The sequence below is a fragment of the Bacillus rossius genome, chromosome 5 (assembly GCF_032445375.1).
Source record: "Bacillus rossius redtenbacheri isolate Brsri chromosome 5, Brsri_v3, whole genome shotgun sequence".
Classification (NCBI taxonomy): domain Eukaryota; kingdom Metazoa; phylum Arthropoda; class Insecta; order Phasmatodea; family Bacillidae; genus Bacillus; species Bacillus rossius.
In genome coordinates, this window is record NC_086333.1 from 6,362,932 (window position 1) to 6,376,705 (window position 13,774).

A 13,774-nucleotide genomic window follows, 5' to 3' on the forward strand; every position below is an offset into this window, starting at 1 on the left:
TGGACCTATGTTTTTCTAATTTACAGCATTGTGTGGTTAGTAAGCCTTAGAGTCATTAATTAAAGAAGACACATTCCATCCGGCTCTTATTGTTAATATTGAAATAAGTCTAATAATCAGAAAAGAAAATACATCTACAACCTTTATAAATTATAAAAAAGGAGACTACTTAAGTTTATATAATGCTATTAAAAATCATGATTGGTCTATATTATATAACACTACTGACGTTAATATTATGGTAGACATTCTAACTACTACAGTTAATCAATATATTATGAGTTACATCCCTGTCACTGTGAAAACTACTTATAGTTACCCGCATTGGTACTCAAAGCAACTTATACGAACACTAAAACATAAAAAACATTTCCATAAATTATACAAAAGAAACATGAATCCTTATTACTATGCTCTATTTTCACAGAAACGTAAAGAGGCTAAATATCTCATTTCAAGAGACAAAAATTTTTGGTTACAAACCCTAAACAACAAAATCAAACAAAACCAAAAAAATTTTGGCGTTACATAAAAATCATGAGAGAAGGATACTATCAGCCATTCTCTCTCAAGGTCAATGATACTGTCACTAATGACACATTTTGTATTGCAAACAGTTTTGCGAACTATTTTTCTAGTGTATATGTAACTCCAGCCAATAACAGCACTCCTTTGATATCTGATAATACTGCTTGCTCCATTCCTATGTCCACTATTACTGAGAGTCTTGTACTTTGGGGGATCAAATCCTTGAAATCTACTATGTCAACAGGTCCAGATGGTATTCCTAATTTCATAATAAAAGGATGCTCTCTGGTTCTTGTTCCTATCCTTCAGTTTATATTCAATAGCAGTATTAAAAACAGCATCTACCCCAATATATGGAAAACTGCCAAGGTCATTCCTATACATAAAAAAGGTAGTAAATTTAATGTCACAAATTATAGGCCTATTTCTCTTTTAAATGGATTTGCTAAAGTTTTTGATAAAATAATATTTAAGGACCTTGATTTTAATCTCAAAAATAAACTTTCTGATTGTCAGCATGGTTTCAGAATTGGCAAATCTACTACTACCAATCTGATAACTTTCATAAATCCAATTTATTCTGAAGTGATAAGCCGAGGCCAAGTGGATGCTTGCTATTTTGATTTAGCAAAGGCTTTTGATACAGTAAACCATCAGATATTACTCAGCAAATTATCCATTATGGGATTGAGCGACAAATATATCAAATGGTTTGGCAGCTATTTAAAAGATAGGAAATACTTTGTTTCTATTAATAAAACTAAATCTGATTTACATATGGCAAACTCTGGAGTACCTCAAGGTGGTACCCTTTCTCCCCTTCTTTTCAACATTTTTATTGATGATATAACCAAAGCACTAAATTATTCTGTTGGTCTGTTATTTGCAGATGACCTAAAAATATATAGAAAAATTACTTCACTAAATGACTGTCACTTACTTCAACATGACATTTCTTCTGTTGTTGCATGGTGTAAGACTAATCTCGTTAAACTTAACTACAGTAAAACCACCACAATAACCTTCTCAAGAAAATATCATCCTATTGTATTTGAATATAAACTAGACAATCGTACTATTGCAAAATCAAACTGTGTCAGAGACTTAGGTATTTTGCTAGATTCAAAATTATTCTTTCACAATCATATTGAAACACTTAGATCAAATGCTAATAAAATGTTAGCATTGATTAAATATATCACATTTAATGCATCTAATTTAGATTCAACACTTAGTCTTTATATATCCTTGGTGAGATCTAAATTTTAATATGGTTCTTTGATTTGGAATAACATTAATAAATCAGATAGTGACAAATTGGATTATATACAATTCAAACTGATCAAAATTATAAACCTAAAAAGCAACATTAATCTAAATGTAGATTTACACTCCCTTCTTGGTTCCTTACCATTAAGAAGAGAAGTATTAGATGCATTATTTGTACACAATTGTTACAAAAATACAATTAATTGTAACTATTTTCTTCACAACACTGGAATTAGAATACCTACTTTCAATAGTCGTAATCAATCTTTAATTTGTACGTTAAGTAAAACTAATGATCTATTAAACAGAATAACTAAAAATTACAATAAATATGCAAGGTTATTTCCTGAATTAGATAGCAAAATTAAATTAAAAAAAATACAACTATTCCTAACTTAATTTTTTTTCTTTCTTGTGGTTAGTATTCTTTTTTTTTTGTGTGTTATTCTTATTTTCTACATTATAAAATTTACAAATAAATTATTTACTAATTGTTAAATGTTGCATGTTGTGTGTATCGTTTTGTTTTGTTTTGTTGTCTTGTATTTTGTATTGTTTTGTTCCGTCTGTATGTATATGTGTTGTTAGTATCGTGCCTACCACCCAAGGCCATAAGCTGTAGGTAGGCATGTAACAAATATAAAATAAATAAATAAATAAATAAATAAATAAATAAATAATAGTGTGGTAAGAACAGAGAGCATAATATTGTTAAGGTTAACCTATATTGAAGATACAACCAAATAAAATTACAGTCAAACCTCATTAATACGAATCCGCTTAGTACAAAATTCCCGTTTATGCGAAGTACTTTCACAGTCCCCGAAAATAAAGTATGCTTTCCTATGTTATTCAGTACTTTTAATACGAAATACGGTTAATATGAATTACGAAGTTGTTTTGATCCCTCAAGTAGCTGTTAACGTGTATAAGTAAACGGTTAATACGAATTTCACCGCGGAAGTCTAAAGTAAATCACGTCTTCATAACAGTCATGTAAACAAACGTTTCTCCAACGATATATGTGTGTATCCTACAGCGCAAAATGGTCGAAAAACAAGATGAAAAGTTCAACTCTAGTGGCGATGTTAGTAACTAAACTAGAAAGATGCCATGTTGTAAACGGAAAACGAAAAAGGAAAGTACTCTATACCTTATTAATATTAGTCGTCGGAAGTGTACATACTTAGAAGTTTAAATAATCTATGGAAAAAAAGTTCTGATATTTTGCATTATTCACGCACGTGTTGTAGCATTGCACAATGAGTATGCCATATACATATATATATATATTTTTTGTCATAAGAATATTAAGAATCACTTTGATATGAAAGATAGTAATTATTTAACATGCAGATAAGGATAGTTCAGAGCTGTTAAGAATTGTTATTAATTACTTTGGTTGAATTTCATGGAAAGCCTTAAAATACTTATTTCCTTGAGATACTTATTATTAATTTGAGGGTTAATTCCAGTTTGTAATAATTAATTTTGATATTTGATAATTAATGTCAGTAATTAAAGCAGTATAGATTATAATTTTACAGGACATCATTTTTAAACAAAAGTTTCTAATATGGTATGAATTTCAACTTTGTTTACTAAATTTTTAACATTGTATTTGAATTTTTTGGGTAATTTTATATTCTATTGGATATTGCTAGTGTAATATTTTGAGAATAGTCTGGAAGGTACAGAAGGAAGAGAGGACAGGCGCGACACTCTGGCGCCAGAAAGCTATTTTTCACTTTGTAAATGCGTGTTTGGGATTTACGCGTCACGTTGTACGCACAGCTGTAGCGACCGTCTGGAAGGGTCTCTGGAGGCTACCACTAGCCAGCCAATCAGGGCGAGCCCTGGCGTCAAGAGATGTGCCCGTACAAATTTCCTTATATGGTCATGTTTTGGAATTATGTGCGCTGATTGGTCAGTTGGCCCACGGGGTTGCCTCCCTTGTTTTCACCTTTACAAGGGAAGGTAATCTCGTCGACCAAGTCACTTGTTGCTCGATCGTCGCCGAACTCGGTCGCGTCGTCGGCAAGTCGCAAATCACTAAGAGATAATTTAACGCCTAGGGGCTGGGGCCAGGCCGTATTTTTTCAACCTAAATTCATAGTTTTTTCGGACAAATGTATTAGAAATTTAGGCCCTAGGCGTCGGCATCGGCCCGACTCGTGTGATTTCGGTCCGCGATCGACGGTACCTTGAGTTATGTAACTAACCAAGGGACATTACTAAGTTTTTTTTTCTTTTTCTTCTTTGGCGAGTGACAAGACGCCTCGACCATCAACGGCAAGATGTATGGTGCTGTGGTATGTATTTGGACCTCATCCTATCAAAATTCAAAGACATCGTTAAAATTCGTATAAGAAAAGACAAAACTGTGCAAGTAACGAAGTTTCTTCTAATTTCATCTGTAAAGTTGTGTACTGAGGCCATGTAACGATAAGAAAAAACATTTTTTTTTTTTTAGAGAAATAAACAAAGATAATTAAACAAACTCTTTTATTTCCAAATAACGCAGAACCATAGTAATGAAAAATTCCTCAGGAACATTGTTTGTTTTGTTTTGTTACGTTTCTATGTGTGCTTAGCCGGGCCAAAACATACAACGTAACAACATGGCTGCCCAGTCGTGGGGCACGAATTTAGACACTGCCTGATGATAATAAAATAAACATTCGGAAAAACAGTAAAAACTTATCAAGTAAAAGCCAATCATGTCTAAATTAACTGTGGTAATACTTTTTGGAACATCGGCAAAATTATAACTTGTGAACCAGTGATTCGAGAGTGGATCGTGTGATCTTCGCGTCGTACTTGTAAACATCAACAAACGAAAACGAGCGTGAGAAGCCAGCATTCACCGTATAAGAACATAGCGGGACATCGTGGGAAAGGAATGCGACGAAAACTACATTGTAGAACATCGTGGGACATAATTCAAGCAACATAGATCATCTCGGTACTTCGCAGGACAACGAGGGATGAATCGCCGGAAACAGCAAGTCTAAATTGGACAAAAACTTACATTCTTATAGTCTAAATTTTTGTAGTTGTCATTGTTTTAAAGATTTTTTCTGTTGTTAATGTGTTTTTAAAGGGTTGTTTACATTTATAATAGTAAAAATAATATGAGTACAGACAGTCAGGATGACCTGACGGGTTTTTCTGAAACTTCAGGAAATTCCGACCCGAATTTGAACATTGAATTGATACAGGAGCAGTCAGAAAACATGGAACAGCATGCAAATGGTAGTCCAGTAGAGGTTATGGGGGGTCAGACAGGTCTAATCAAATGTTAGAAAAATTAATGATAATGATGCATAACATGTCATTAGGGATGCATAACATGTTACAAGGTCAGATTGAATTTAGACATATAATGTCACAAGGTCAGATTGAATTCAGACATATAATGGAACAAAAATTTGATGCCACTGAACAAAAATTAGATGCCACTGAACAAAAATTAATCAATACATTTGAGAGCCGATTTGATGCACTTAGGAATGATCTTAATGAACAGATCTCTTCCTGTATATGCAAAGTAAATAATTGTGAAGTGCAGATGGAGGAGGCACAGTCTAGGTTAAAAACATGTGAAGGAATAGTGGGCCCAGTTCAGGATAATTTGATACAAACAGGTAAAACAGTTCAGGAGCATAGTAAAAAAATTTCGGAGTTGGTACAACATGGTGAGGGTGTACAAAACAGAATTGTCGAAAATCAAGATGGTGTCACAGATTTACAGTTGAAAGTGGTTCAGGAAGTTAAGGGGAATTTTGAAGCTAATGTTGAAAGGACGTTTACAGAAAGTTCAAAGGAGGGTGGCCAGTTGGAGAATTTTAGGTATGATGTGGGTAGAGAATGTTTACAGGAAATCGAGGAAGGGCTGAGTAAGATTAGAGGGGATGGACAGGGTAGCATTGGAGGTTCAGTTTTGACTGTAGATGAAGTGAACACTTTTGGAGGGACAGTGCCTAAATTGTTTGGTGATGACCGAGGGGTCACTCCGATACAATTTGTAACCAAATGTGAGAAAGTAGTTAGCTATTTTAGTGGTTCAGATGAGCAACAGGTAGAATTGTTTATCACTAAATTGGATGTGGATGGTGTTACATTGCAATGGGCAATACATAAGAAGAATGAATGGAAAACATTTAAAAAAAAAAAAAAAAAATTGCCAGTTGTGTTTGTACTTTTTTAGGATAATTCAATGAAACATTATTATGGACAATCACCTGTACAAGGTTGATTATTGTGTAAGGTATTTTTATGTTGATATTGTAAACAAATTGTGATCAAGAATTTTATCAGGTTGGACTAAAGACACTTCACTATAGTGAATATTTTGCATAGTTTTTAAATGACAAATGAACATGAAATTCCAATGAAATGTTTTGTAGTGTCAGTATAACCTGTTGAAGGTTATGTTTGCTCTATAATCAAGTGTTAATTGTGTTTTTTGTTAAAGATTGATTTGTCACTTTTTAATTTGGTATGGAGAATGGAAATGATTTTGTGTATGTAATTTTTCAATATGTTGGTAATAATTTGTTTTAAGGAGTTATAATCATATGAAAAGTAATGGTATGTTGTAATTGTGTTAAAAAGATCTTGCAATACTCATGGTCAGGTTAATTTGTTGCATTTGTTTACACTTTGTTGATTTGTCATGGTATATAGTTTGTTTCAATTGACACTTTTGTACTTTTTGATTTAATTTTTTATAAATTCAATCAAAAAGTAGGGGGGGTTATGTAGCATTGCACAATGAGTATGCCATATACATATATATATATATATATTTTTTGTCATAAGAATATTAAGAATCACTTTGATATGAAAGATAGTAATTATTTAACATGTAGATAAGGATAGTTCAGAGCTGTTAAGAATTGTTATTAATTACTTTGGTTGACTTTCATGGAAAGCCTTAAAATACTTATTTCCTTGAGATACTTAATTATTAATTTGAGGGTTAATTCCAGTTCGTAATAATTAATTTTGATATTTGATAATTAATGTCAGTAATTAAAGCAGTATAGATTATAATTTTACAGGACATCATTTTTAAACAAAAGTTTCTAATATGGTATGAATTTCAACTTTGTTTACTAAATTTTTAACATTGTATTTGAATTTTTTGGGTAATTTTATATTCTATTGGATATTGCTAGTGTAATATTTTGAGAATAGTCTGGAAGGTACAGAAGGAAGAGAGGATAGGCGCGACACTCTGGCGCCAGAAAGCTATTTTTCACTTTGTAAATGCGTGTTTGGGATTTACGCGTCACGTTGTACGCACAGCTGTAGCGACCGTCTGGAAGGGTCTCTGGAGGCTACCACTAGCCAGCCAATCAGGGCGAGCCCTGGCGTCAAAAGATGTGCCCGTACAAATTTCCTTATATGGTCATGTTTTGGAATTATGTGCGCTGATTGGTCAGTTGGCCCACGGGGTTGCCTCCCTTGTTTTCACCTTTACAAGGGAAGGTAATCTCGTCGACCAAGTCACTTGTTGCTCGATCGTCGCCGAACTCGGTCGCGTCGTCGGCAAGTCGCAAATCACTAAGAGATAATTTAACGCCTAGGGGCTGGGGCCAGGCAGTATTTTTTCAACCTAAATTCATAGTTTTTTCGGACAAATGTATTAGAAATTTAGGCCCTAGGCGTCGGCATCGGCCCGACTCGTGTGATTTCGGTCCGCGATCGACGGTACCTTGAGTTATGTAACTAACCAAGGGACATTACTAAGTTTTTTTTTCTTTTTCTTCTTTGGCGAGTGACAAGACGCCTCGACCATCAACGGCAAGATGTATGGTGCTGTGGTATGTATTTGGACCTCATCCTATCAAAATTCAAAGACATCGTTAAAATTCGTATAAGAAAAGACAAAACTGTGCAAGTAACGAAGTTTCTTCTAATTTCATCTGTAAAATTGTGTACTGAGGCCATGTAACGATAAGAAAAAACATTTTTTTTTTTTTAAAGAAATAAACAAAGATAATTTAACAAACTCTTTTATTTCCAAATAACGCAGAACCATAGTAATGAAAAATTCCTCAGGAACATTGTTTGTTTTGTTACGTTTCTATGTGTGCTTAGCCGGGCCAAAACATACAACGTAACAACATGGCTGCCCAGTCGTGGGGCACGAATTTAGACACTGCCTGATGATAATAAAATAAACATTCGGAAAAACAGTAAAAACTTATCAAGTAAAAGCCAATCATGTCTAAATTAACTGTGGTAATACTTTTTGGAACATCGGCAAAATTATAACTTGTGAACCAGTGATTCGAGAGTGGATCGTGTGATCTTCGCGTCGTACTTGTAAACATCAACAAACGAAAACAAGCGTGAGAAGCCAGCATTCACCGTATAAGAACATAGCGGGACATCGTGGGAAAGGAATGCGACGAAAACTACATTGTAGAACATCGTGGGACATAATTCAAGCAACATAGATCATCTCGGTACTTCGCAGGACAACGAGGGATGAATCGCCGGAAACAGCAAGTCTAAATTGGACAAAAACTTACATTCTTATAGTCTAAATTTTTGTAGTTGTCATTGTTTTAAAGATTTTTTCTGTTGTTAATGTGTTTTTAAAGGGTTGTTTACATTTATAATAGTAAAAATAATATGAGTACAGACAGTCAGGATGACCTGACGGGTTTTTCTGAAACTTCAGGAAATTCCGACCCGAATTTGAACATTGAATTGTTACAGGAGCAGTCAGAAAACATGGAACAGCATGCAAATGGTAGTCCAGTAGAGGTTATGGGGGGTCAGACAGGTCTAATCAAATGTTAGAAAAATTAATGATAATGATGCATAACATGTCATTAGGGATGCATAACATGTTACAAGGTCAGATTGAATTTAGACATATAATGTCACAAGGTCAGATTGAATTCAGACATATAATGGAACAAAAATTTGATGCCACTGAACAAAAATTAGATGCCACTGAACAAAAATTAATCAATACATTTGAGAGCCGATTTGATGCACTTAGGAATGATCTTAATGAACAGATCTCTTCCTGTATATGCAAAGTAAATAATTGTGAAGTGCAGATGGAGGAGGCACAGTCTAGGTTAAAAACATGTGAAGGAATAGTGGGCCCAGTTCAGGATAATTTGATACAAACAGGTAAAACAGTTCAGGAGCATAGTAAAAAAATTTCGGAGTTGGTACAACATGGTGAGGGTGTACAAAACAGAATTGTCGAAAATCAAGATGGTGTCACAGATTTACAGTTGAAAGTGGTTCAGGAAGTTAAGGGGAATTTTGAAGCTAATGTTGAAAGGACGTTTACAGAAAGTTCAAAGGAGGGTGGCCAGTTGGAGAATTTTAGGTATGATGTGGGTAGAGAATGTTTACAGGAAATCGAGGAAGGGCTGAGTAAGATTAGAGGGGATGGACAGGGTAGCATTGGAGGTTCAGTTTTGACTGTAGATGAAGTGAACACTTTTGGAGGGACAGTGCCTAAATTGTTTGGTGATGACCGAGGGGTCACTCCGATACAATTTGTAACCAAATGTGAGAAAGTAGTTAGCTATTTTAGTGGTTCAGATGAGCAACAGGTAGAATTGTTTATCACTAAATTGGATGTGGATGGTGTTACATTGCAATGGGCAATACATAAGAAGAATGAATGGAAAACATTTAAAAAAAAAAAAAAAAAATTGCCAGTTGTGTTTGTACTTTTTTAGGATAATTCAATGAAACATTATTATGGACAATCACCTGTACAAGGTTGATTATTGTGTAAGGTATTTTTATGTTGATATTGTAAACAAATTGTGATCAAGAATTTTATCAGGTTGGACTAAAGACACTTCACTATAGTGAATATTTTGCATAGTTTTTAAATGACAAATGAACATGAAATTCCAATGAAATGTTTTGTAGTGTCAGTATAACCTGTTGAAGGTTATGTTTGCTCTATAATCAAGTGTTAATTGTGTTTTTTGTTAAAGATTGATTTGTCACTTTTTAATTTGGTATGGAGAATGGAAATGATTTTGTGTATGTAATTTTTCAATATGTTGGTAATAATTTGTTTTAAGGAGTTATAATCATATGAAAAGTAATGGTATGTTGTAATTGTGTTAAAAAGATCTTGCAATACTCATGGTCAGGTTAATTTGTTGCATTTGTTTACACTTTGTTGATTTGTCATGGTATATAGTTTGTTTCAATTGACACTTTTGTACTTTTTGATTTAATTTTTTATAAATTCAATCAAAAAGTAGGGGGGGTTATGTAGCATTGCACAATGAGTACCGTAGAATGGGGATACTTGCAATGGTGGGGTAACTTGCAACAAAACTACAGGTAAATATATTTTGTGTGTTGGCTACCATGATTCAGTTCGATGTGTACATGTTTCTATTGCCATTTGTTTACAAATGTCTGTTGCAGCTTGTACATGTTGTTTTAGGCGGTACTTATTGTTTTGTGCATTTGTTTTTCATAAATAAATATTATTATTGAAAATCTGCAAAAAGTAACATCTGGAAACTTCCTGTAGAAGTTCTTAGAAGTACACATCTAAAGACATTGTAAGGTATGTATGGCTTTAATGTAGTGTCAAGAAGTGTATCCTATAGTCATACCATGCAATGATAATTCGTTTTCTGTCAGTTGGCTTTTTTATGAATTTGTGATTCCAGTGGGGTAACTTGCAACCCAGACACACCCACTTTTGTTATCAATTAAAACCTAAAATACAACCTTCACATATGTTTTTCTGTAATTATTACATACCTACCAACTTCATATTAATTCCCCTGTTAGTTTAACTTCGGAATGTTGCCCTTTTATGTAGGTAAATGTAAAGGCTATGTAATTTTTTTTTTTTTTGTGTTTTAGGTTATGGCCAGAAAACACAAGAAAGTTCCAGGACATCGTAGTTATGCCAATTTTTCGAAGGAAAGCCTTTTAGCTGCAATAGAAGATGTAAAAACAAAAGGCCTTTCATACAGACAAGCTGGTGAAAAGTATGGAATCACTGGATCAACAATCTACAGGGCGTTCAAAAAGAAGCACCCCAAAAGTTATGGAAGACCTGCAGTGCTGACAGAAGATGAAGAACGTAAGCTGGTTCATGGGATTTTATTGGCGAGTGATTGGGGGTTTCCATTTGACAAGTTGGATATTTGTTTACTTGTTAAAAGCTTTTTAGATAATGAGGGGCGAACAGAACTTAGATTTAAAAAAAATATGCCAGGTAGGGATTGGTATCTTTCTTTTATAGGAAGGCACAAGAAAATTCTGTCACCACGATTTTGTCAGAACATTACGAGAGCAAGGGCTGGTGTTAGCAGAGAAGTTCTAGAGAAATATTTTGCTAACTTACAGATCTCTTTGCATGGAGTAAAACCAAACATGATCGTCAATTACGACGAAACCAATATGACAGATGATCCGCAAAGAGCAAAGGTGGTGGTTAGACGGGGGGCAAAGTACCCAGAACGTGTTATGGATCACTCCAAAGTTAGCGTTTCTGTGATGTTCTCAGGAACAGCATCAGGCATTGTATTACCACCCATGATTGTTTACAAGTCTGAGCACCTGTATGATACATGGATGGAGAACGGACCAAAGGGTACAATATACGGGTGCTCCAAAAGTGGGTGGTTTGATGGTCACCTATTTCAAAAATGGTTTTGCAATATAGCATTGCCCTATTTCCGATCTTGCGATAAAGGAGGTGGAAATTCTCCAAAAGTCTTGATTGGGGACAATCTTGCTAGCCATCTGTCCATGCCAGTCATTGAAGAATGCAGGAAACATAACATTAAATTTGTTTTACTGCCACCAAACAGCACACATATTTGTCAGCCTCTCGATGTAGCCTTTTTTCGTCCTCTGAAAATTAAGTGGCGACAAACTCTTGCAGAGTTCAAAGCAAAGTACAAGGGGACAATACCAAAAAATTTATTTCCCAGATATTTGAATGCAACACTGGAAAAATTGGAAAATGCTTCGCAAAATTTATGCTCAGGGTTCAGAGCAACTGGCTTGTATCCGTTCAATCCGCAACAAGTTTTAAATAAACTTCCAGCTGAGAATGAAGATTCCTCTGCCAACTCAACAGCAGATGGCTCTTGGTCTGAAGCATTCATTGAGGTTCTGCGAGAAGCCCGATTTGGCCAGTCATCAGCCCCTCGAGTTCGCAAGAGAAGGGTTGTTAATGTTAATCCTGGTCTAAGTGTAAATGGAAGTTTAGAAGATACCAGCATTGACCAGGACCCTTCTTCAACTTCAGCTCCTTCAACTACAGCTTCTTCAACTTTAGCTTCAACTTCAGCTCCTACAACTTCAGCTCCTACAACTTCAACTCCATATGCAAAGGCTAGAACATGGTCCAAGTTTTCATCAGAATCTGTGGATTTTGAAATGACAGATGTGCATCAGAATGCAGAAAGTGAACATGAGACTGCGAACTTCTGTCTTATCAAAACCGGTGACTTTTTATTGGTGAAGTTAATGTATGATAGCAGATCAAATAAGGCAGTTCAAAGGTTCTTTGTTGCTAAAGTCTTGGAAAAGAATGAATCTGTTGTTTATTGTTCTTTTCTCCGTAAAAGTGCTAAGGCCGAAAAAGTATTTCTCTTCCCATCAGTGGAAGATACCTTTAATGTGATGAAAGAAAACATTGTGAAAATATTGAGAGAACCAAGAGTAGTACGAGGACGACATATTTTTACAGAGTATTTTACTGAACAAATTCAATGAACTCACCTGATTCATAACATGCATTGTTAATTTTTTTTTTATGGGTTTACTGATCAGTTTCTTGTGACATTTGGTTTCTATTTTATTGCATTTTTACTTAAATATAGTATTTAAATATTCCAACTGTTGCAAGTAACCCCACATAAGTGTTAACTTGTAATTCCTAAATGATTTAGTAAGTGTTGCAAGTTACCCCACTGATGGGGTTACTTGCAACAGCTATATTTTGTCATTATTCGTGAAAACTATTTTGGGTAAAAACATTTTGTGCATATCATTGTATTCTACATGCATATATTATGTACCATGTCTATATTTATCCCATTAACATGAGTCTGGCATAGTGTAATATATTGTTGAATTCATTCTCTGTTGCAAGTATCCCCATTCTACGGTATGCCATATACATATATATATATATATATTTTTTGTCATAAGAATATTAAGAATCACTTTGATATGAAAGATAGTAATTATTTAACATGTAGATAAGGATAGTTCAGAGCTGTTAAGAATTGTTATTAATTACTTTGGTTGACTTTCATGGAAAGCCTTAAAATACTTATTTCCTTGAGATACTTAATTATTAATTTGAGGGTTAATTCCAGTTCGTAATAATTAATTTTGATATTTGATAATTAATGTCAGTAATTAAAGCAGTATAGATTATAATTTTACAGGACATCATTTTTAAACAAAAGTTTCTAATATGGTATGAATTTCAACTTTGTTTACTAAATTTTTAACATTGTATTTGAATTTTTTGGGTAATTTTATATTCTATTGGATATTGCTAGTGTAATATTTTGAGAATAGTCTGGAAGGTACAGAAGGAAGAGAGGACAGGCGCGACACTCTGGCGCCAGAAAGCTATTTTTCACTTTGTAAATGCGTGTTTGGGATTTACGCGTCACGTTGTACGCACAGCTGTAGCGACCGTCTGGAAGGGTCTCTGGAGGCTACCACTAGCCAGCCAATCAGGGCGAGCCCTGGCGTCAAAAGATGTGCCCGTACAAATTTCCTTATATGGTCATGTTTTGGAATTATGTGCGCTGATTGGTCAGTTGGCCCACGGGGTTGCCTCCCTTGTTTTCACCTTTACAAGGGAAGGTAATCTCGTCGACCAAGTCACTTGTTGCTCGATCGTCGCCGAACTCGGTCGCGTCGTCGGCAAGTCGCAAATCACTAAGAGATAATTTAACGCCTAGGGGCTGGGGCCAGG

The 13,774-nt window shown here is 34.6% G+C and overlaps 2 protein-coding genes across 7 annotated transcripts in view; one reads left to right on the forward strand and one right to left on the reverse strand.

The window, feature by feature from the left end:
• LOC134531562 (metaxin-1) overlaps positions 1 to 13,774 on the reverse strand; it is a 298,930-nt gene that overhangs the window by 172,723 nt on the left and 112,433 nt on the right. The gene's annotated exons all lie outside the window — the stretch shown is intronic.
• On the forward strand, positions 10,361 to 12,940 carry LOC134531560 (uncharacterized). The gene is made up of 2 exons (XM_063367258.1): positions 10,361 to 10,378; positions 10,684 to 12,940. The coding sequence occupies exon 2, from the start codon at positions 10,687 to 10,689 to the stop codon at positions 12,550 to 12,552; it is 1,866 nt and encodes a 621-aa protein (XP_063223328.1). The 5' UTR covers positions 10,361 to 10,378; positions 10,684 to 10,686; the 3' UTR covers positions 12,553 to 12,940.